At 44.1% G+C, this 26,063-nt stretch overlaps 1 protein-coding gene across 2 annotated transcripts in view; it reads left to right on the forward strand.

Moving 5' to 3' along the window:
- Positions 1–25,177, forward strand: part of LOC126260007 (UDP-glycosyltransferase UGT5-like) — a 74,719-nt gene extending 49,542 nt beyond the window's left edge. For both annotated transcript variants that reach the window (XM_049957166.1, XM_049957167.1), the window contains exons 4-6: positions 1,081–1,303; positions 16,655–16,874; positions 24,219–25,177. In XM_049957166.1, coding sequence (XP_049813123.1) covers positions 1,081–1,303; positions 16,655–16,874; positions 24,219–24,528 — 753 coding nt within the window. In that variant the 3' untranslated portion in view covers positions 24,529–25,177. The remainder of the gene's footprint in view (positions 1–1,080; positions 1,304–16,654; positions 16,875–24,218) is intronic.
- Positions 25,178–26,063: the final 886 nt, after the last annotated feature.

Consider the following 26,063-nt stretch of genomic DNA (forward strand, 5'->3'; position numbering starts at 1 on the left):
TTCTCAACAAAGTTGCATGGGTGCACAGAGGGTATGTCGAACTTGGATGGCGGGGAGGGGGGGGGGGGGAGGTCGGCTTCTTGGAGGCCACTTTGATGCTTTATTCACGCACGTAAGCATGGAGAAAAACAGCAGGGTTGAAAGGGCATCATCACCCATAGCCGCTTCGCTTCACATTCAAATTTTGTTGGCTAGTTTTGAAAGCGAGACAAAGGTTGGGGTCGCGCTGCACTCCAAAGGGGTGCGTTTACGTTCAGTGTGGATGTAGCCCCACAGCGTCCTTAGACAAGTGCTGAGACGTCCGAGGAGTCAGCAGTGTTAAAGGTTGTCAACAACGTCTTGCTGTTGGTCAACACACTGCGATCTGTCGTTCTCAACAGCGAAATGTCTGTGAATCAACTTCGCAGGGAAAATGAGGTGGTTTCGTTGACGTCCTTCATTGGATCCACTGACGCGTTTTGGTTTGGAGTCATTCTGAGCGTGAGTGTGTGTCTGAAATGTTTCCCTGTGCCACTCATAAGAAAAGCGCGTTATTTCAACTCTGGTTGTCTTGGCTCTGACCTCATAGCAGAGGCGTCCAAAGAAGGGGTAAAACGTGGATAAGAGCAGCTGTGAAGACCTTCCCATGCCGTGACACATTGGTGGTGGCACTGGCCAGAACTGTGGTGAAATCTGGTGCACTTGTGACGTCACAGATCCACCTCACAGTTAACGTGAACTTTCGAGCCGTGGCCCTTGTTTCACACGCGTCGACACCTCGGCGTTTGAAGCGTCAACGGACCACGGGGTGACGTCACAGGGCACCGCGCCTTTGCAGTACCACAAAGGAAGGTAGTAGGTAACTTTGAGCCAAATTTCAAACTTATGTGTCATAATGGAAGGCAATTGCCAGATTTGGGAAAAGCGATCCTCTGATTCTGTTGCAAAGTGTACACATCTTCTGCAACGCATACCACATTAAACCCGGCACCACAGGTAAAATTGCAGTTAATATTAAAGCGTCCAACAGATAAACATGTACCTATCATTAGCTGTGAAAATATGTAGATATTCTGCTGAAGTAACTTCCCTCTGATGCAGGATATACAAAAGTTTCTGGACGAGGCCACGGACGGAGCGATATACTTCAGTATGGGCTCTAACTTGCAAAGTGCCCACTGGCCTGAGGAGAAGCGGTCCGCCTTCCTGAAGGTGTTTTCGCAGCTGAAGCAGCGAGTCCTGTGGAAGTGGGAGACGGACTCGATGCCCGGCCAGCCGCCCAACGTGAAGACGGGCAAGTGGTTGCCGCAGTCCGACATACTGGGTGAGTCGCACCACCTCTTGAACCAGACCACGACACAATAAATAAGCAGCGGTAGCCATTCCACCTTTTATATGGTATTTTTTTATTTACACTTGTACAAACATGTGGAAAACATTGACAAGAAGGAACAGTGTGACAGGAGATTAGTTAAGTCATCAAGGAATAACATCCATGGTACGGTACGTGAGGAAAGTGCAGGGGGTGAAAACCGCGGGGGAAGGCAGAGATCGGAATGCTCGTATATACAATAAACTGTTGAAGACATAGGGTGCAAGTGGTACTCCAGGAATGTAGAGCTTGGCAGGGGGGGTCAGTTCGTGGAGAACCTTATCAAACCGGTCATAAGAGTCATGAATAAAAAAATAGAACACATTCTCTTCCCTTCTCTGCGGCCGCAGTGGACAGCTCAAAAAGAGGAAAGAAGCCATAATAAGGAGAAGAATTGGACAAGGAAACTATAGTCTAGTGGAAGCTTGATATGTGTTCGAAAGTAACATATTTTAGACGACGAATACTTGTTTCGGGATAAACTGAATGTGGACGAAGATTATTGTTAATTTCTACTAGACTATTAGCTACAGAAATATGCAGAGTAAGACTCTGTAACGCGGAAAACAATTATGTTTTCCGAGAAGTTACCCGATACCATGATACGAGGGCTATTCGGAATGTAAGGAACGATAGGTCGCGAAATGGAAACCACAGTGAAAACCAAAACTGTTTTATTTGTTACAGTTAGCTACAACTTCCAGATACTTATCTCCATAGTCGCCGATCCGACTTACACGTTTGTTGTAGCGTTGTAGCACCTTTTCAGTACCCTCATTACAGAATGCCGCCGCCAGTGCTTTCCGCCAATTCTCTACGGCAGAGTTTCCCAACAACATTTTCTCGAGGACCCCCTCATCGAGCATGATTGGTACCTTGTCATATGACAGTTTCAAGTACCTATGAAGCCAAATTAAGAGTCTGTTTATACGTTTTCTATTTTTGGTAGTTAGAAAAAAACATTAACATATTCATTATTGAAAACATATTGAGCAGCCAAAACAAAAAATATGTTATCATACGAAATATATTTAATGTATTTTTTATTCTAGTAGAATCTTGCGGACCCCTCTAGCATAGCTCGCAGACCCCTGGGGGTCTGCGGACCACCTGTTGGGAACCACTGCTCTACGCTGGCCTAGAGCTCGTTGTCTGTGCCAAAATGTTGTCTTCATAGCCAGCGGTTCATGCGAGCAGAGATGAAACTCAGAGGGAGGGAACTACCGGCTGTATTGTGGGTAATCAAACATTTCCAATTGAAAACGATGCAGGAGCATTTTCATTGCTCCTGCAGAATGCGGCTGAGAATTGTCTTGAAAAAGAAAACGCACGACAGTTATGTAATGTTGGCTGCATAGCTTCAGGCGAAATTTCTCACCAGGTCTACTTGGCGGGAGACACTATTGTTGTAGGTATCTTTATGTGCTCCCTGTGTGTTCAGATCTAAAAAGAACGACGTAACGCTATCGATGGGCATACGAGAGACACTGCCCAACACACCCGTGCAAAACTTCTTCGCATTTTCACTGGGGTATCCATTTCGCGACCAATCGTTTCTTACTTTCCGAATAACCCTCGTATTTCATGTCATTACTGAATCGGTTTCTGTCTAGAAACTATACTTTCTGGCACGTAAACGTTGTCACTGCCAGCACAATCTCTCACAGAGAGGTCTCTGTGACATTCCTTTCCGACAGCGTCGTGCAAGCAGTTATAATTTTTTGTTAATTTTCGCCACTGTTATATGCAGATTACACTCTTTTAACACGTGGAATATTTCGTTTGTACCGGCTGAGGTAATATTTCCTTCAGAAGTCAAAATCACAGTTTTAGTTCGTATTCTGCAATTAAAGCACTGATGCGTTCTTCGGACCATGTTGCCATATCCTACCTTCTTCCACAACAAAACCACTCAGACGCTTCACCTCTTGAGAGCACACGTGTGAGTGAATGCTTCGGCTTCTACAGGCCACATTCATGTAACGTTGCATGCACCGTGAGGTACCGCTGTAGAGGTCCTCTTCCCAGCTATGGTTATCTGGAAAATTTTACCAGATGCGACGTTCCCTAGCCTGGTCTTACTTTATTACAAGCTGTTTTCCACCAGCCACACACACGTTAAGTTAAGCTTTATCATTAGTCGCTATTAAAACACTACACACTTTCGCATAAGGTGTGTCCCAGGAGTAACACGCCCTTACTCAAGCTGTAGTCCAGTGAGTTGGTGTCGTCCGACTCACCCAGCCTGGGATCAAAGGTCTAGGAGAAAGGTCACTGCCAGGTCCCATGACATCTCATTCCTGAGAGTGACCTGGAAAGCCCAGCAGAATGAGAGTGTTACGATTAGTGGCGCGTAGGATACTGAAGACCAGCAGAGTCCAGCAGATCAGGATCAAGAGATGAGAACAGTCAAGACATTTTGATAAATTAAATAAAACCTCTCTTGTGATTGCACAGAATGGTGTCCTCGAGTAGTGAAAGAAGAGGTGTAAGTGCCTAGGATGAGTTAGTGATATTACCAAAGGCACATGACGAGAAGAAAAGGGAGATGCAAGAGTTTATTGAGGACGTGAACGCCGCATTTGGTGAGGTAAAAAGCGAGGATGAGACGCTCTTATTCCAGTATGTGAAATCCAAAACAACAGGGGATGCCTGTAAGGGATATGACTAGTTAGTGGGCTGAGATAAGAATCATTTTAGAGAGGGATTATTATGTCAAGAGAAAGATTGAATTTTGTGTGTGTAGGATATTTCGATCTGGACAGAACTCATGGAAATCAATAGCCTACTGCATAAATAGGATACATGAGGTAGCCAGATCATTCAGAGTTGCCATAGGGTAACAGAAAGAAAGCAGTTAAAAGGTGCAGTGGAGTTAGTTCACACACTACGTTATGCTTGTTTCATTCAGAGAATGGCAAATGAGAAAATACAGCCTACTACGGACCATGTTTACGTGTATTAAGCATCTGGAGGCTGTGGATCCCTATAAACACAGAATTTTAAGAATACAGAACATTGTGCACAGTAGAGGCGAAGACATTAGCATAACCGAGTCAGCTGAAATAACAAAAGAAGAGGTGGTCGTTATAATATCTATGGGAGAAAATTTGGAAATTTGTCTTTGACTAATGGTACCAAACTGCTGAGGTCATCGATCTCTAAGCTTACGCACTACTTAATGTAACTTAAACTAACTTACGCTAAGGACAACACACATACCCACGCCCGAGGGAGGACTCGAACCTCCGATGGGGGCAGGCGTGCGGACCGTGACAAGGCGCCGCACACCACGCGGCTACCCCACGCGTCTATATGGGAGAAAAAAAGAAGTTTCTAGGGGAACATCATTGGCAGTGTAATAATAATAATATAATAATAAAATATACGAAATACTACATCTGTGGTAAACTGGACGGGTGTAGACACACACCTGGGCAAGAGGAGCGAGGAGGTTCCAAGATTTTTGTTACCATCGTGATGAGTCAGAGCGTCCACATGCAATGCGTACCAAAATAACAGCGTGTGAACATGTTAGAGGTATTGACATAATGCAAAATACTATAGAGCTAAATGTTTTCTTTGTGTTTCGTGTGGACATTCATCGTATCAGTGTATTGAAAAGCCCAGGGGACGAATGACACAAGATGGCAAACGAAGCCGGTGGTGTGCACAGCAGCCAAGCATCACCACCGTCAAATGGCCTAAGGGTGGGGTGGTAAGCAGCGGGGCAGGAAATGAGGTAATGATGGCCGACTCATATGCTTGCAACGGTCGAACTGATCGCAGCAAAAGTTTATGTTACCTGTAAAGAACCGATGACGTACGTCACATGCTAACAGGGACATGTAAACAAAACATTGCTGGCGCACATTTAACCAGATGTCACTATGAGTGCATGTTCCCCGTGATTCTGGCGTTCTGTTCTTCTGTGTTTCCCATGACTAATGGGTTGGAGAAAATGAAATACAACATGGAAACAAACCGTTTCCAGACCCACGTTGACATAACATGATTTCTTCGTCTACATGCGAAAAAAGTCCTGCAATTTGTGCCGTAGATTTTTGTTACACCCTGTATTCTTTATTCTGTATTTCTTACAATTTTTTTGACAATTCTCCTCTTCTTTTGCCCTCCTGGCATTGTGAAATGATGCATTAGGGCTTTGGTTTCCGGTAACAGCTGTAAGTTATCTGTAGCCCCATTCATTAATATATTACATTCTACATTCCTAACGCTAAGTTCCTACACCTATATTTACAATGCAGTACTGCCCTCAGTCCTACCTGTTTCACAGCGTGAAATTTCCCGTTTGCTGTCCTGAGATGTTACCAGCTTCCAGGTTGTTCTAGTTATGCCGACTTCCCCTTCATGATGATAATGTATACCTGCGGACGTCTTTGTCGTGATGAGTGTCGGTTAGACCGTCAGTGAGAGAGCACTTCGATTTCCTGCTGCTAATAAGGCGAGTACACCGTTCGCTTGTTACACATTTTTACGAGCTTCAAACAGGTACAACTTATTTCAGTTATCTGGGTAGTTACTATTTTATTTTTGTAATTTCTTGCGTGTTTGAGTGCCTACTAGACACAACCTTTTATTTTAATAACAGTGTAGTGTACAGTATCGCCGTTGCTATCGACCCTCGTATCGTACAGGCTTTTGTTTGTTTGGTTAGAACAGCTCAGTGTCGGTTAGACCGTCAGTGAGAGAACACTTCGATTTCCTGCTGCTAATAAGGCGAGTACACCGTTCGCTTGTAGGGTAAACATAGTCATGTGTAGGGACTGTGGTTGTTGTGAGCGGACGCAAGGAGAATTGGCCACTCTTCGGGGGCAGGTGGAGGCTTTGTCTGTTAGGCTCATCGAGCTCGAGGCGCAGGCGTCGGCTCGTAGTGGCGTTGGGGCAACTGTGGTGAGACCTATGCCTACTTCGGTGGCCTTGGAATCGCATGGAACCCCTGATGTCGCTGCGTCTTCCGGCAGTGAGCATCTTACCGGTCAGCCATCACTCCAGGGTGAATGGCGGACAGTGGTGGGCTCGCGCGTGCCTGGCCGAAAGGCGAAGGTGGGATCTGGCCGCGTGGCAGCTGCCTTACCCCTTTCCAACAGGTACGGGGTACTTCCTAGTGGTGATGACATCGTTTCCGAGCCACCACAGGATGCCTCGCCTGTTGGGCCAGTGGCCGATTCTCCGGCAAGGTCCCGACAGTCACAGAGGGCGGGCCTATTAGTTATAGGGAGCTCCAACGTTAGGCGGGTTATGGAGCCCCTTAGGAAAATAGCGGGTAGGTCGGGGAAGAATGCCAGTGTGCACTCGGTGTGCTTGCCGGGGGGTCTCGTCCGTAATGTGGAGGAGGCCCTTCCGGCAGCTATTGAACGCACTGGGTGTGACCGGCTGCAGATAGTAGCACATGTCGGAACGAATGACGCCTGCCGCTTGGGTTCTGAGGCCATCCTTGGTTCCTTCCGGCGACTGGCTGATTTGGTGAAGACAACCAGCATCGCACGCGGAGTGCAAGCTGAGCTTAATATCTGCAGCATAGTGCCCAGAGTCGATCGCGGTCCTCTGGTTTGGAGCCGTGTGGAGGGTCTAAACCAGAGGCTCAGACGACTCTGCGACTATAATGGTTGCAAATTCATCGACCTCCGTTATTGGGTGGAGAACTGTAGGGCCCCCCTAGACAGGTCAGGCGTGCACTACACACCGGAAGCAGCTACTAGGGTAGCAGAGTACGTGTGGCGTGCACACGGGGGTTTTTTAGGTTAGAGGGACCCCCCCTTGGGCGAAACGATATAATACCTGACGGCTTACCAGAGAGGACATCATCATCGTTGATAAAGAACGTCCGTCCTCAGAGACCAAAAACAGGAAAAGTCAACGTAATATTGGTAAACTGCAGGAGTATCCAGGGCAAGGTTCCTGAATTAGTATCTCTTATTGAAGGAAATAGTGCGCATATAGTATTAGGAACGGAAAGTTGGTTAAAACCGGAAGTGAACAGTAACGAAATCCTAGACACAGAATGGAATATATACCGCAAGGATAGGATAAACGCCAATGGTGGAGGAGTATTTATAGCAGTAAAGAATTCAATAATATCCAGTGAAGTTATTAGCGAATGCGAATGTGAAATAATCTGGGTTAAGTTAAGTATCAAAGGTGGGTCAGATATGATAGTCGGATGCTTCTATAGACCACCTGCATCAGCAACCGTAGTAGTTGAGCGCCTCAGAGAGAACCTGCAGAACGTCGTGAAGAAGTTTCGTGATCATACTATTGTAATAGGGGGAGACTTCAATCTACCAGGTATAGAATGGGATAGTCACACAATCAGAACTGGAGCCAGGGACAGAGACTCTTGTGACATTATCCTGACTGCCTTGTCCGAGAATTACTTCGAGCAGATAGTTAGAGAACCAACTCGTGAAGCTAACGTTTTAGACCTCATAGCAACAAATAGACCGGAACTTTTCGACTCCGTGAATGTAGAAGAGGGTATCAGTGATCATAAGTCAGTGGTTGCATCAATGACTACAAGTGTAATAAGAAATGCCAAGAAAGGAAGGAAAATATATTTGCTTAACAAGAGTGATAGGGCACAAATCGCAGAATATCTGAGTGACCACCATCAAACGTTCATTTCTGAGGAAGAGGATGTGGAACAAAAATGGAAAAAATTCAGAAACATCGTCCAGTACGCCTTAGATAAGTTCGTACCGACTAAGGTCCAAAGCGAGGGGAAAGATCCACCGTGGTATAACAATCATGTACGAAAGGTACTACGGAAACAAAGAAAGCTTCATCATAGGTTTAAGAGTAGTCGAATCATAGCTGATAAGGAAAAGCTGAACGAAGCGAAAAAGAGCGTAAAGAGAGCAATGAGAGAAGCATTCAACGAATTCGAACATAAAACATTGGCAAACAATCTAAACAAGAACCCTAAAAAGTTTTGGTCATATGTAAAATCGGTAAGCGGATCTAAATCCCCTATTCAGTCACTCGTTGACCACGATGGCACCGAAACAGAGGACGACCGAAGAAAGGCAGAAATACTGAATTCAGTGTTCCGAAACTGTTTCACTGCGGAAAATCGTAACACGGTCCCTGACTTCAGCCGTCGCACGGACGCCAAAATGGAAAATATTGAAATAAACGATATCGGAATTGAAAAACAACTGCTATCACTTAGTAGCGGAAAAGCATCCGGACCAGACGAGATACCCGTAAGATTCTACAGTGATTATGCTAAAGAACTTGCCCCCTTTCTATCAGCAATTTATCGTAGATCTCTGAAAGAACGTAAAGTACCTAGCGACTGGAAGAAAGCGCAGGTCGTTCCCATTTTCAAGAAGGGTCATAAATCAGATGCGAATAATTATAGGCCTATTTCGCTTACGTCAATCTGTTGTAGAATAATGGAACATGTTTTATGTTCTCGTATTATGACGTTCTTAGATAATACAAATCTCCTTCATCATAACCAACATGGATTCCGCAAACAGAGATCATGTGAAACTCAGCTCGCCCTATTTGTCCAAGAAATTCACAGTGCCGTAGACACTGGCGAGCAGATTGATGCCGTATTCCTGGACTTCAGGAAGGCATTTGATACGGTTCCGCACTTACGTTTAGTGAAAAAAATACGAGCTTACGGAATATCGGACCAGGTTTGTGATTGGATTCAGGATTTCCTAGAAGAAAGAACACAACATGTCATTCTTAACGGTTCAAAATCTGCAGATGTAGAGGTAATTTCGGGAGTACCGCAAGGAAGCGTGATAGGACCTTTATTGTTTACAATATACATAAATGACTTAGTTGACAACATCGGTAGCTCCGTGAGGCTATTTGCAGATGACACGGTTGTCTACAAGAAAGTAGCAACATCAGAAGACTCGTACGTACTCCAGGAAGACCTGCAGAGGATTAATGAATGGTGCGACAGCTGGCAGCTTTCCCTAAACGTAGATAAATGTAATATAATGCGCATACATAGGGGCAGAAATCCATTCCAGTACGATTATGCCATAGGTGGTAAATCATTGGAAGCGGTAACGACCGTAAAATACTTAGGAGTTACTATCCGGAGCGATCTGAAGTGGAATGATCACATAAAACAAATAGTGGGAAAAGCAGGCGCCAGGTTGAGATTCATAGGAAGAATTCTAAGAAAATGTGACTCATCGACGAAAGAAGTAGCTTACAAAACGCTTGTTCGTCCGATTCTTGAGTATTGCTCATCAGTATGGGACCCCTACCAGGTTGGATTAATAGAAGAGATAGACATGATCCAGCGAAAAGCAGCGCGATTCGTCATGGGGACATTTAGTCAGCGCGAGAGCGTTACGGAGATGCTGAACAAGCTCCAATGGCGGACACTTCAAGAAAGGCGTTACGCAATACGGAGAGGTTTATTATCGAAATTACGAGAGAGCACATTCCGGGAAGAGATGGGCAACATATTACTACCGCCCACATATATCTCGCGTAATGATCACAACGAAAAGATCCGAGAAATTAGAGCAAATACGGAGACTTACAAGCAGTCGTTCTTCCCACGCACAATTCGTGAATGGAACAGGGAAGGGGGGATCAGATAGTGGTACAATAAGTACCCTCCGCCACACACCGTAAGGTGGCTCGCGGAGTATAGATGTAGATGTAGATGTAGATGTAGATGAGAATGTCCTCAACCTAGTCGCCCTCTCAGAGCATTTGACAACTGTAGGTTTGCCACAGGTAGGTGATAATTTGCTTATTCCCATAACACTCCGTTTAGTTTCGTGAGATGCATACGTGTTACAAGAAACTGTGACGTCTTTCACCTTAGGGAATACACGTAACTGTTCATTAGCCGTTAACTATGTCCGTAAACTTCTGTTTAACAAAATTATTTTCTTAACACAATTACCAGTATGTGAGTGTCTTGCAAAAACCTCATTTCACAGTGCTCTTGATCACACATTGTGATCAACCCAGACGTTTGTTTACATATACTCCTTTGTTTATCCATTTTTTCACACACTCACTGATCAGGCGATAACTTAGCGTACAACATCTTAGAGCTATTTACCAATAAATGTGCATCCTCTGGTCGTATGTATGCGCATTGTTCTGTGCCAGATGTCAATTTAATTGGTAACGATAACATTTTATACAAATTAAACTTCTTATTGTTTGTTAGTGGAGTACTAATTACATACCCTGACACACCAGTCTTTAACATAGATGCAGATCCATAACTTGTAATTGTAAAGTAGGGTTTCCAGTACCTTTAAGGGAAGAATATGGGTACATACTGTTACAAGTTACAGATCTTGACGTATTTTAACAAATGATGTGTCAGATTCTGTAATTAGTGTTTCACTAACTAAGAATAAGGAGTACTCCCTGTTCTGCGCTCATAGGTGGCACACCGCGCCTAGTACACGTCCATCGCGGCGCTCGGGGACCACAGCACCAAGTTACGACACCTGAAGATGGGCTTATAAGAGCCCGAAACCGGTCGTGTAGTAATGAAAGAACTTTACAACTGTTGTATAATGCTCAGCTGCGGATGTTCCTCCAACAGGATCGATTGCAGTATAAGATTAATTATTTTAATTATTGTATTTGTGTGCAATTCAAAATGTAATTGTAGTAAATTATAAAAATTGTTTGATGAGCCTGGTGGAGGGAACTGCTGTCGTTACATTTGTATAAGCACGATTGTAGAGATTGGACCAGAGCCAAATGGACTGTGTTTACGAGCAGGGAACGAGGTAGTGGTTGCATATGAGATTTGGATGACAGCGTGTTCAGAAAAAGTAGACTTCAATATGCTGTTTTCTTTCAGATGTTGTAAAAGGAACAAAAAACGTACAACTTTCAATGTATTAACAGCCTATGTGTAGTGCCCATTATTGTTCCTTTAAGGGGCGACGTCATGACCATAGAATATTTTAGTTATGTCATTCCATAAAGAGAAAAAAACGATTGACTGCTGCTCCCTACTCGACCCAACCCATGACATGATGAGACGAAAATGCAGACAGAACATCTGTAAAAGATAACGTGTTTACGAACTCTGGAAAGGAGCTATCTTTTGGAGGTCAGCCAAAGTGGAGCTAACATTTGTCACCGCAGCAAACAAAGCGAGGGTCAACGACGAATTCGTGGTAAAAAGAAGCCAGAACTACATTTAGAATATTAAACAGAAGGTGATCACGTGCAGATGGAAAATTCGAGTAAGATAATGAAGATAAAGGATCGGCTATGAGCAGCTGGAGTATCAATATAATCCAGTGTCTAGCGAAAACCCAGCCAGTATCAAGATATCATTGGTCAGTGACACCTAGCAGCAGCTACTGAAGGAGATACTACGAGAAGACGGTGAAATACTCAAGTGGAGACTACTACAGCTGTCAGGGAAGTACATCTTAATGTTGTCCTCGGAACAGTGTCGAACGGAGGCAGCTGGTCGCTATCTCAAACAGCTGCTGTTCAGAATTTCAGTTAGTAACAGGAAAAAGTCACTGATTAATACTTATTTCCTGTTAGACCAAGGAGCCAGCCGTTAATGAGGTAGGCCAAGTATCGAGTGAATCATTAGTTCACAAAATGGGTGACAGTAAGAACACTCGTTTATGATAGAAACAGTAATTCAGGTGTAATAAGAGTTAACGTCCGGAGAGGGGCTGAATCTATAGGATATTAGGTGTATCTGGTCGGACACCTCACATCACAATGTGTTTAACTTTCTACTTTAGCAGACCATTCCCGCCAAAATCAGATCATTGTCGCCAGTCGCGAACACAAAGTAACCAAGGTGGTTTTGCTCCCTCTCATCTCCGCTCTAAATTCTGATTAGTATAACTAAAACAGCACAAAAAACACAAACTGTCCCCACGTGGGTCTCACCGACCCTGTATTGGTGCATTGGACCTGTGCCATGACTGTACAACTCTCCACATACGACGTCCCATCGCCTGCTTCTCCAAAAGGCACTACAACAAAAATATTTACCATTATTGATATAAGACTTTATGAAAATATAGTATACTGAAGAAGTTTATTTATGGCAGAGGGTGCTCCTTTGTACATCATTGAGGAAAACCCTGCTACACAGCTTAGAAAGGCTATAATGGGTTATAGACATATACATTTACGTTATTACTCTGCTATTCACAATTGTCTGGCAGAGGGTTCAATGAACCACCTTCAAGCCGTCTCTCCACCGTTGCACTCTCGAATGGCTCGCGGGAAAAACGAGCACTTAATTTTTTCTGTGGAAACCCTGATTTCTCTTATTTTATCGTGATGATCATTTCTCCTTAGGCAAGGTGGGTGCCAACAGAATGATTTCGCAATCGGAGGAGAAAACTGGTGACGTCATCCTCCAGTCCCACCTGATGCGGGTCCCACACCTCATAGCAGTACTCCGGAATAGAGCGGTCAAGTGTGGTGTAAGCACTCTCTTTACTAGACCTGTTGCATCTTCTAAGTGTTCTGCCAATGAATCGCAGTCTTTGGTTTGCTCTACCACAGCATTATGTATGTGATCGTTCCAATTTAGGTTACTTTTAATTGTAATCCCTAAGTATTTAGTTAACTTTACAGCCTTCAGATCTATGTGACTTATCGCGTAATCGAAATTTAGCGGACTTCTTTTAGTATTCATGTGGATAACGTCATACTTTGCTTTATTCATGGTCAATTGCCACTTTTCGCACCACACAGATACCTTATCTAAATCATTTTGCAATTCGTTTTGGTCATCTGATGACTTTACAAGACGGTAAATGACAGCATCATCTGCAAATAATTTAAGAGGGCTATTCAGATTGTCTCCTACATCGTAAATATAGATCAGGAACAGTAGAGGGCCTATAACACTTCCTTGAGGAACACCGGATATTAGTTCAGTTTTACTCGATGACTTTCCGTCTATTACTACGAACTGTGACTTTTCTGACAGGAAATCACGAATCCAGTCGCGCAACTGAGGCGATATACCATGGGCATGCAGTTTGGTTAGAAGACGCCTGTGAGGAACGGTGTTGAAAGCCTTCTGGAAATCTAAAAATATGGAATCAGTTTGACATCCCCTGTCGATAGCACTCATTACCTCCTGAGTATAGCGAGCTAGTTGTGTATCACAATCATAGACATGTGACACACAAGCTGCTGAAAAACATCGTTTATTTGGTGTTTTTGATGCTGTGTAGAAGCTGTTCTGCAAAAGAATAGTATGTATGATGCTTATTATGGTTTTGCACACAGAGGTAGGGCTCTGAAAGACGATTTTATGAAGTGTTAATATCACTGTTGGATGTGTGTATCTGATGGATTGCGACCCACCTTGCTTATGTAGTATACGTATCGGCAATAATGAAACTAAGTGTAGGTGATCTGAATATCTGGTGCTTTTCTCTCGACTTCCATTCAGATACCCTACAAATCTGCGGATATTTTTATAGGTTAGCGAGTACATCGTCTGTACTATGCCTATAGTGCACTAATGAAATAATACACGACAAAATTGTGACCATGTATGATATCAAGTACCCATAAGTCAGCAGATACATAATGATAAATAAGATCTGTTCCAATCATTGAATGAAATGTTCTCTAGTTATTACAGTGTGCTACGATAAGTACTTATGTGTAAGATGATTATTGTTTGATAATGGAGTGTTGTGTAAACTGTAAATTATCAGAGTTTTTGACAGTGACAAAAGTAATGTACGTGTCTATGAAAAGCTTCAGCACAAATGTTCCAAAACTGTGGCAATATTTTGAAACTAAGCTTTATCTGTATCACTGCCCTATTTACAAACCGAGAATCATTGTGCAAGGGTTCCTTGTTTGCTTTGCTCAGAATATGTTCGATCACCATCCAATCTATTTAGTATGTTTGTAGCGTGTGTCAGGTCAAATCGTCTAAAAGCTCATCCACAAGTCTTAAATGTATTTCGAGAAGAGTGGAAAAAGTTCTATCTGCACTGTACCGGAACATTAGAATGTTTTCTCAGAAAGCCCAACGCTATAATGAAGAAAGAATTTCCTACATTATAGTCAGCTCCACAAGAAAGTGCACCCAATAATTTTAAATGTAACGTCCTCAGCGAGAAATCTGGTAGTTGTCTCGAATCTGTACCAAATTGACTTTTGCACAGTGTATAGAAAAACAGGGTGAGACTTGAATGTTTAGTTTTGTCAGTTTCAGTTTTGGCTATTTGCACTTATTTACAGCCAATTTAAACACTAAAAAATTGAAATATTCATCAAAAATGACTCCTGAGGTCTGTTAAGAAGCTATTTGCTTCAAACGAGGCATAGTTTGTGCCTCAAAGGGACAATGATCTGAAACATCGCAGCCGTCTCTGTACAGCTCGGAAACAAAGACAACGGGGTGTGGACTATGGACTGGCCTTCAGTGTCTCCAGATGCAAATCCGTTCGGAATCTTTGGTCATATATTAAGGTGAAGCTTAAAAAATTCAGTATATACACTCCTGGAAATTGAAATAAGAAGATCGTGAATTCATTGTCCCAGGAAGGGGAAACTTTATTGACACATTCCTGGGGTCAGATACATCACATGATCACACTGACAGAACCACAGGCACATAGACACAGGCAACAGAGCATGCACAATGTCGGCACTAGTACAGTGTATATCCACCTTTCGCAGCAATGCAGGCTGCTATTCTCCCATGGAGACGATCGTAGAGATGCTGGATGTAGTCCTGTGGAACGGCTTGCCATGCCATTTCCACCTGGCGCCTCAGTTGGACCAGCGTTCGTGCTGGACGTGCAGACCGCGTGAGACGACGCTTCATCCAGTCCCAAACATGCTCAATGGGGGACAGATCCGGAGATCTTGCTGGCCAGGGTAGTTGACTTACACCTTCTAGAGCACGTTGGGTGGCACGGGATACATGCGGACGTGCATTGTCCTGTTGGAACAGCAAGTTCCCTTGCCGGTCTAGGAATGGTAGAACGATGGGTTCGATGACGGTTTGGATGTACCGTGCACTATTCACTGACCCCTCGACGAGCACCAGTGGTGTACGGCCAGTGTAGGAGATCGCTCCCCACACCATGATGCCGGGTGTTGGCCCTGTGTGCCTCGGTCGTATGCAGTCCTGATTGTGGCGCTCACCTGCACGGCGCCAAACACGCATACGACCATCATTGGCACCAAGGCAGAAGCGACTCTCATCGCTGAAGACGACACGTCTCCATTCGTCCCTCCATTCACGCCTGTCGCGACACCACTGGAGGCGGGCTGCACGATGTTGGGGCGTGAGCGGAAGACGGCCTAACGGTGTGCGGGACCGTAGCCCAGCTTCATGGAGACGGTTGCGAATGGTCCTCGCCGATACCCCAGGAGCAACAGTGTCCCTAATTTGCTGGGAAGTGGCGGTGCGGTCCCCTACGGCACTGCGAAGGATCCTACGGTCTTGGCGTGCATCCGTGCGTCGCTGCGGTCCGGTCCCGGGTCGACGGGCACGTGCACCTTCCGCCGACCACTGGCGACAACATCGATGTACTGTGGAGACCTCCCGCCCCACGTGTTGAGCAATTCGGCGGTACGTCCACCCGGCCTCCCGCATGCCCACTATACGCCCTCGCTCAAAGTCCGTCAACTGCACATACGGTTCACGTCCACGCTGTCGCGGCATGCTACCAGTGTTAAAGACTGCGATGGAGCTCCGTATGCCACGGCAAACTGGCTGACACTGACGGCGGCGGTGCACAAATGCTGCGCAGCTAGCGCCATTCGACGGCCAACACCGCGGTTCCTGGTGTGTCCGCTGTGCCGTGCGTGTCATCATTGCTTGTACAGCCCTCTCGCAGTGTCCGGAGCAAGTATGGTGGGTCTGACACACCGGTGTCAATGTGTTCTTTTTTCCATTTCCAGTAGTGTACTTTGAAGCAGCTGTCGTATGAAATCAGGATGGTACGAAGATCGGTACAGAGAGAATATGCGGAAAATCTTCATGCCAGAAAGGTGCCAAGCTATAATTGATAATGGCGGCGATTAACTATTAGTTAATTGCGCAATTTGTAATAACATGTATTTTCATGTGGACATATTTTTGTAATAGTGTCTTTTTTCACACAGATAACGGCGTACACTTTCTTGGTGAAGTGACTGTATGGCTATCGTCTTTTTGATGAACAGCTCTGGTTTTCCAGAGATGTTGCAGAGACGGTGTAATGGAAATCAGGCAACACAGTACCACGACTGCAGTGTACCACCTGTGTACTGGCGAGCGTGACGGCTACAGCTCTTGCTCCCCCTGTGTTCCAGCCCACAAGAACGTGCGGGCGTTCATCACGCACGGCGGGCTGCTCAGCACGCAGGAGGCGACGGCCAGGGGCGTGCCGCTGGTGGGAATCCCCGTGTTCGGCGACCAGTTGCTAAACATGGCGCAGGCGCAGAGGCAGGGCTACGCAGTCACGGTCGCCATCAGCAACATCACCGAGGCATCACTGCAGTGGGCCCTGAACGAGGTGCTCACCGTCCCCAGGTAAAGGACGCCCTTTAAGCAAGCTGAGCCTCACACTATGGCGAGCCCTGATTTGGCAAATAAATGTGACTATTGTGTTTGGAGTACATTGAACCACATTGACACACACAGTGGTTGCGGTTACTACAAGCCACACCACAAGTTGGGAAACGTGGCCAAATTTCCAGTAGTTTACTGTCGAGTTGAGACTTTCACAAATGTTTTATTAGTATCTTACAGAAAATAGCAGCCTTTTAAAACACGCCGCTAGCGGCAATCTAAGTAATTTATAGCAATACAACAATTTAAAGAAATTTAAAGAACGTTAGTAAACAGGCTACTAAAGTAAATACAAAACTTTGTTAATAAGGTACGGTGAGGTAGTGAAGCTACCATCACCGCCATTAAAAAAAATAAAACAGGTCTCATCAAACACACGATTAATGGCATTATAAGGAATTTACAAACTTGGAGGAATTAAAAAAAATTTAAACAAAAGTGTCCTGGAATATCATTAGAACATAACAGATATGACTGACCCGTGTAAGGCGGACACAAATCACCCACTCAGGGATGCTCAGGCTAGACAGAATACTGACCAATTTAAATACGCCCGTAAACACAATTGCCACTCTCAGGCTGGTCACTGCACCGACTTTAAGCCAGCGAAAACTTGTTATAAGATGGCTTATCTTGCTGACAGAATTAGAGCTAACCTCGTGCAAGGAAACATTACACCACACGGTCCTGAATGAGCGACCACATGATCAACCAACAAGAAGCATGAATTTACTCATAACCCACGACAGAATAGCGAAACAATTAAACTGCCAAAACTACACCTCCCATCGGACAGTAACGAGAGGGGGGAAAGATCACTGTCTTCAATTACACCGGTGCCAGGGACAGGAAACCCGGTCGCCGGAGGCCACAAGGAAGAAGAGGCGCTGGTTACACAAAATTATTACTTAATGATTAAACCTTCTACGAACTTAACTTGCAATTATGCTCGAACAGGCAGTACACGACCTCCGATGGCCAGGATCCACACATCCGACCGCGCACGCGTCGCCAGCGTACCCGACACGCCACGGTCACGCGACAACACGCTCTGTCACCGGAGTTCACTTCTCTGCAACGTTGACGGGTAGTGATCGCTCTTTCATGTTAGGTGTCTCCTTTTAAACTCCAGTATTGAAACGGAGGATTTAAAGAAGCTTGTTAACGTCCCACCAAGGCAAAATGAACAGCAACTACTCGTGGGGCGATTCTGTATACAACCAACACGTGGGGAGCTCTCCCGTATATCGATAGCAGAGGGAAAAGACAACCAAGCAGCCACTTAATGACAGACAACATATCAAACAAACGTGTCAGGGGAAGAAAAGGACAACCAATGCAATCTGAACACGAGTCGACACACGGCTCTCACATCTATCATTTTTTGACGTTTGCGCCAGACTGGAGATGTTTTCTCCCGGCAACTACCTACGAAAAATAGCTGTCGGACTAGAGATTAGTATTTCTATATCTTTACACTCCGCAAGGCAACTTATGGCATGGGAAGGAGTGCGAGAGCAATCTATGGTCTCTGCTCAATGGGACTATTTCACGTCCCCGCTAATAACATAGCCTCTCTGACGAAAAAAAGTGAAGCTCCCAAAAGACAATGTTGAATGGCGACGTAACTTTGTTCACGTACGTACGATCAGAGACTATGTAACTGATTAGAGTTGCAATTTTCTGTCGCAGGTAGGATAGACACCAGAGTGCATTAGTGTTGTTACCAGGGCTGGTAAGGCATACAGGAGGCATGAACGTCGCCATATGGTGAGTGATCACTAGGAAGGAGTGAGACTATTACCGGCACCTAACAGACAGTCAATGGAGTTCTAAAACCGTAAAAGTTGCACAAAAGCATTTTTTAAATGTTCCATTATCAAGCCACACTGTAGAACAGGGTGTACCACCTCAAAATGTACATATGCATTACATAAAGCCAATCAAAGTACAAATGCATTTGACAAGGTGATTACATACGACATTAGTCCTTGAGGGCGCTGAAGGGATTGCGCCATGTGGAGGTTGTTTGTTTTACTATGCAAAACTGCGAAATAAAGGTTAGTTATGACTCACAGTGGCACACTCTCTTCAATGACCCCAACCTGAGTTTTAACGATGTTCAGTACTCAAGCAAATATATTTCCTGTACGCAGCTCTGGACTGTCGCATGCAAGTAGTAACCACTCGTACAACCAATATGGCCACGGTAGACACCTTATGGGAGGACGTATGTCGTGTGGTGTGTAATCATCTTGTCGAACGTATCTGCACTTTGATTGACCTTCCGTTACCTGTAACGCAGTACACTCTGTTCTGGAGGATGTCTTGGTAATGGAAAGAAGTCCGAAACTGGTCGTCAGTTAAATAAAAAACAAATTTCTGTGCAACTTTCACGGTTTTATAGTATCACTGAATCATAATAAGTTGCAGTCTATTGCCATCCAGCAGGCTGGAACTGAGTAACAGATTTTGAAAGGGCTCTCGTTGTATGCCTCCATATATCTGGCACGTCAGAGAGTGCCTTACCCAAATTTATTTATTTATTTATTTTTGAGGAAGGGATCATTCATATGTGGTAGTGGTCCGACGCTGGACTGCATTGGGAACATGAGGGCTGGCATACTCGTTGTCAAGTTACTGGTCGGCGACGTCAGATCTCCGCAAGGGAGGACCGTCGTAATGTGCACACAACGTGAACAGCTGTGTTTGGACTGGTGCCATAACGAGGAAGTATGGGCGGCCAGTGAATAGCTTCTGTATGTCCATCCTGTAAGCAGGAGGTCTCTGGGACGACGGCCGTTTACTATCGTGACAAAAAATAAAAACACCTACAGCCGTCCTTATGATCTTATTTTATTTTGTCGCTACGAGTTTCAACGCTTCATTGCGTGATCTTCAGGCTCTTTTTGATGCGGTACAGGTTGATACGATCCCTATGCATAACGCATTAGTAGCCATCATTACTGGATACGCAGTTGATGGTTGGAGTGCTGACACATCTGCATATCCAGTAATGCTGGATACTGATGGGTTATGCATGGGGATCATATCAACCTGTACCACACCAAAAAGAGCGTGAAGATGACACAATGAAGCATTGAAACTAAACTGGTAGCGACAAAATAAAATAAAATCATAAGGACGGCTGTAGGTGTTTTTATTTTTTGCCACCAGTGAATAGTGTCGCATTGTATTTGTTTAAGAATCAAGGGACTGCACTACCATGGATGTCCATCGTTAGTGACTATGGTGGCAGTGTAAGGGGAAGTCTCATTCTTCCAATGATTTTTGAGAGGCACAGCTGTGTTGCTCCTGGCGTCATTGGGTATGACCCCAAATTGCTCTGAGCACTATGGGACTTAACTTCTGAGGTCATCAGCCCCCTAGAACGTAGAACTACTTAGACCTAACTAACCTAAAGACATCACACACATCCATGCTCGAGGCAGGATTCGAACCTGCGTCCGTAGCGGTCGCGCGGTTCAAGACTGATGCGCCTACAACCGCTCGGCCACTCCGGCCGGCGGTATGACCCCAGCTCACGTCTGGTAGAGACTGAGAGAACTCGGACGGCGCGGTGTTTTGTTGCCAACATGCTGTGTGCTCAGCTGTTGCCTCTCATCTGACTGTATGGTGGTGCCACTTTTCAGTAGAATAATGCTCGTTCATACACGCCACGTGACGCCCTGAACTGTGCGCCAGATGTTGAGATACTCCATACTCAGCAAGACCCCACATCAGTTCCCTGATAGAACATATGAGCGACCAACTCGGACATCAGTTCCATTCCAGTGCCAGTACATGGGACAACGTGGACAAGTTACAATAGTTATGGGCCAGCTTGTCTCAAGAGAAGGTATAATGGCCCTATGACACCCTTCCCAAACGAATCACTGCAAATTTCCAAATCCATAACTCCAATGTATAGCGTCCCGAGTGAAATAATACGAAAAGACTTAAAAAAACAGTATTTATAAAGAAGAGACATTTAAAAATTGAATAATATACATTTTTCTCATGTACCCGTAAAATAATCATTTCTCCGTGTAAGTTTCGAGGGCAAAGAAATATAACAAAATGATCTAAAGAGACGACAAGATACGCTCTTTTGTTAATTTTTTAGTCGTCTTCACTTCATCTCTTGTCTTGGTTGTGTGTAGACGGACATCTTGCGAGTGCTGGCAAATGTAAGCATATTTGTACTAATTAAGCAGATAATATATTGATTTAATAATTTGGTTCAGTTTTAATTTGTAAGGGGTGAACCCGATTTCATGTCCGCCTTCTTTGAATTAACCCGCATTCGAGTAATTTACAGTTCAACAATCGCAGCGGCCCATACAGCCAACGACGCTATTACGTGGCGATATTAACTTATAAAAAACTAGCGGAAGCGAAAAACTCGCCCGCTATTAACATAATATACATTTTTCTCCACAACCGCCCGATTTTGCAGAAAATACGTAGCTTTAAGGTTCTTATTTTCAGTACCACAGCCGAGAGCCGGAGCCAGGACTCCGACTACAATGAAATGGTTAACGGAGGTAATAAGAAATACTCTCGCGCGTGTGTGGGCCGCAATTATAACTAATAACTAAGATTTTTTGCTTTAAGTGAAGTGAATAGCCAAGGAAATTAATATGAAAAGTTTATTCCATTGTTCAACTTATATTCTCATGTTTTAAGATTCAGCTAGTCTAACTTTCATTAAGGTAACAAATAATTTAAGATTAATATTGTTAAAAAGGAGAACTTCACAAAAGCATTTAACTGTAAATCAAAATTTAATGCCCACCACGTAAGTCGACAACAATCGCCATCACCAATATTAAATTACGACGGCCGACGGATGCGGGAAATGGATGTTCTTATCTTCTAGCCGTTTGCCGTCTAGGGTTGCAGGCCCAAAGCTTTGTACAATGACTGAGATGCTTTTCAACTCTGGGTACTACAGACGGAAGCATCTCAAATGTTATGTTCTGGAAAAAAAAATATTAAAGTTGAGGTATTAAATGAAGAAGTATTTAGACGAATGGCTGAAAAATGCCAATAGGGGTCTGTTACCAGAGGGGACAGACTTGTGGTAACTCGCTGCTGAAATGAGCACTAGAGGGTGAAAATGGTAATAAATAAGGAATAGGATCTGCAAAAGGGGTTATTGGGATACAGGCTGTAGTGTCTATACAGAGAAGAAAGGAATACCGCAAGACATGTTGCTTGGTTGATTTGGGGGAGGGGAGCAAACACACAGTCATTAATCCCATCGTATTAGGGAAGGATGGGAAAAAAGTCGGCCGTGGCCTTTCAAATGAACCATCCCGGAATTTGCCTGAAGCAATGTAGGGAAATCACAGAAAAACTTAGCAAGGTTGGGCGGACTTGCGTTTGAACCGTCGTCCTCACGAATGCGAGTCTAGCGTGGTAACCACTGCGCCATCTCGCTCGGCCCAAGACAGGATAGATTAAGGGATACAATCATACTATTCGAAACTTAGATAATAAAATAAATGCAGTTCAAACATTTTTGCAGTATATGAGCCATAAAAAATATACTCGGTTTACCTGTCTAAGTACGCTTCCAGAGGAAGTACACTCGTTAACGGAAGGTATGTGTTTTATAGCATGTAATAGAACACCTTATGAAACAGAAACTTCACCCTCTCAATGGTCATTCATCTCTATTCCATTCCTACCGTCCTGGCCGAGTTTCCTGGGCGGGTAGCGGAGGGGGTGATGGAGGAAGAGAGCTCCAGCTACTAAACTCCAACAAATAGATTTGGGGCAAGTGGGTTGTCAGAGGAAACAGCTTGCACTTTCCTTACATTGTAAGACGTCGTGGTCTCCTGACCTTCATTGCTTACATATTCCGCCCTGACAGTCATATTCCACACATCAAGACGCTTCATTCGAACCCAAACTCGATAAGATAAGGTAAATGTTGTATGAATTCATGTAAACGATATGCAAATACCTAATAAATCGCAAGTGTGCACCGTGGTCGAAATTCTCGAGGCTGGCATACACACATACATTTCAGACACGACGGTCGCAGGAGCTTTTAGTTCGAGAGAGGCAACCGCACGCCAGGAGGCCAGTCCCAACCCATCTACGTCGGTCGGTGACCGCCCGTGGAGTGGACAGCGTCTACCCGAGGGAAAGGGGGAACGACCCCGTGTTCAGTTTAAAAGCAAATTACGCTACATTGTGTGGGAGCGGCCAGGCTACGCACTCTTTAAACATAGCACGCAGTTTCAGAGATTTTCACAGGGAGACAGCAAACGCCAAACGCCGATACTACAGATTTCCGGATTGGTCGCCTTAAACGAAACGTCATTCTCCCGTTTTAGAAGGGCAATGCTGATTGGCAGACGATATTTCTGACGCCTTGAGCTGAAGGAGTAATGGAAGAGACCAAAAGATATACCCCTTCACGTCTGGCGTGGAGAGGGGCCGTTCCGTTGTCGCTCTTGGAGCGAGAACACGTAACGAGAGCGTGAGTAGACTTCACTGAATTTCACACGCGACAGCCTCGACTGTACCTAGCAACATTCTAACGGATAATTATTCAAGTTGAGTAGGCGCGGCTCTCAGCCATTCTGCCAAATCAATAACAAACTTAAACTTTGTATAGAAATTTCATTAGCGAATCCTATCCTTGAGAGGTAATTTCACATTGCGAAAAGAACCAGGAAGTAACGTGTTCAGTTCATAACTAAAAGTGCCATTGTGATTTCTCAGAATTTTTGCGTAATAAATAATAATTTTCGTTAGTTTCATGTTTTTCTTACACTAACTAGCACTACTCCAGTACCCAAGTATCCCACTAGTAATTTTATGAATTTTTGTGTCATTTCCTTACAACGGACGACTCGAGAAGATATTTATTTATGAGAGGTTTTCAGGCATATCTCTTTGCAACGTTAGGAGCGTCTGTCTGAGTTCTGTAGCAGTGTGGGGGTGGAAATTGCATCTTGCAGGAGCCACAGGGTAAATCTCAGATTAATCCATTGCGCAGAATTACAGAATAGCACCCACACGCTCACAACATATGTGCTTGCTGATTCATCGTCGTGTGATAATCACTTCGTAATGGCCACAGTACATCCACAGAGTGTACTCTTAGGTCCCCAATGTTGGCAGCACCCAGGCACAAAACACTCGTGGCCGAAAATCGAATGATTTCAACCGATCCAGGACTAGAAACCTTTCGTTCAGGACGATGTGGACAAACTATATAAGTATTGGCAACTGCTGTTCATTTGGACATCAATATATGTGTAACTCTAGACCCTCGGTGTGCAGGTACCGAGAGAACGCCCAGCGGCTGTCCCGCATCTTCAACGACCGCCCCAGGAAGCCTCTGGACGAGGCGGTCTACTGGACGGAGTACGTGATGAGGCACCAGGGGGCGCCGCACCTCAGGTCCGCGGCGCTGGACCTCGCCTGGTACCAGTACTTCCTGCTAGATGTCGTCGCGGCGCTGCTCGCCGTAGTACTGCTGGTGCTCCTCATCACAGGGGGAGCGCTGAAGGCTGGACTGCGGCTACTGAAGGGGACTTCCGGTGGATCCAAAGCTAAGAGGTCGAGCAGCAAGTCCACCAAGAGGGACTGACGGCTTTCTATTTATTTACCTGTTGTGTATATCTGACTAGTCAGCCGAATAAAATGGGTTTATACAACCATGGACTTTTAACAATAGCTGTTGGGCAGTAAAACCATATACACTTATTAATTGTTTATTCATCCACGGATGGTTTCACAATTAAATCAGCTACACGCGCTTATTACAACAATAAAACGTATTTCACTGTTAACATACATACAGGTTTTTTTTTGAAAGATTTCATGATGCCTTCAGCTGATACTCTCTCTATTTCATGTACGATTGTACAATTTCGGCCTTAGGCCATTTTTAAGTGTCTAAAACCGAAGCGTTATACGTTGGATACATTACTGACTTTTGTGATGTTGATGTGGAAACAAGTAATATCTGTAGATATACTAGGCGCATTATAACTTATTTTATGGATGATTTTTTTATTAGTAAACTTTGCTATGAATGTCGTTGCTCCTATGACTCCATGTTGTGCTCATAAAATAAATCTGAGATGTTTTACGCTATTTTATGAGCACGTGACTTTCGAGCAGTTGCTGAAAAGCTCTTGTGTATAAAGCCCATGTGATCGTGTACGTAGCACTAGGAAGATTAGAATTATTTTACAGAAATTTGTTAATAAACCTGCATATGCTTTTCTTCTCAATTATGTTTACTTACCGTTCGTCATTGGTGTAAATATGGCTGTACGTAATTTCTTAAAAATAACTTATAAATATTTGTTCTTTTGTTTTTGGAGCACGTCATTTTTTGAGTAGTTGGTACAAAGATCTTATGTATGAAATCTGTCACAGTACTCTAATGAATCACTACTGAAAACTATGAGAGTCAAGTAAAAACTGCTTTATGGTCGGTTGATGTTTCGCAATACAGTCATACTTATTAATAGGTGTAGGGATAATTTTACATCCTATGTTTCTGTAATGCTTCGTCGTAGAGCTGGTAGAACGTTGTCTAGGAATTTCCCATTTCGCAGATCATTTTCCTCTTTTAAAACTCTGTCTGATTGATCTTTCATATGGATGTAAATTTCAATTTCTTCCAATATGTCCCTGACTTTTCCTTTCTGTAACTTATATAATGAGTATGGAGTCTGAAGTGTCTGCTCAGATCACGTTTCGACAATTTTTGTGAAAGCGCATGGGAGGTGAACTAGTGAGCAAAAATGTAGTGAAAAACTGATTGGAAACAGTGCAATGAACAGCAGCTGATCCAGACACCAATCACAGACACGAAACAGAACGAAAAATTTTGCAGATGACATGCTGCCAAAAAAAAAAGAAAAAAAGACGAGAAAGAGCACAAAATACCAGTGTATAATAATGAAATACATTTAGCGGTGCAATTTTAAGAAATAAAAATTTCATCCACAGAAGATGACAGATAGGTGTCGAAACAAGTCTGGGTAAATATATAAAAAAATACTAACTGTGTTTGCATAAAGTAATTTTTAAATATTTGATGGTTATCTCTCACTTCTATTTTAGAAAGGCTTCTAGAAAACTTGAAACCTCTGAAATACTGTTTTAAAA

The sequence above is a fragment of the Schistocerca nitens genome, chromosome 5 (assembly GCF_023898315.1).
Source record: "Schistocerca nitens isolate TAMUIC-IGC-003100 chromosome 5, iqSchNite1.1, whole genome shotgun sequence".
NCBI classification, from domain to species: domain Eukaryota; kingdom Metazoa; phylum Arthropoda; class Insecta; order Orthoptera; family Acrididae; genus Schistocerca; species Schistocerca nitens.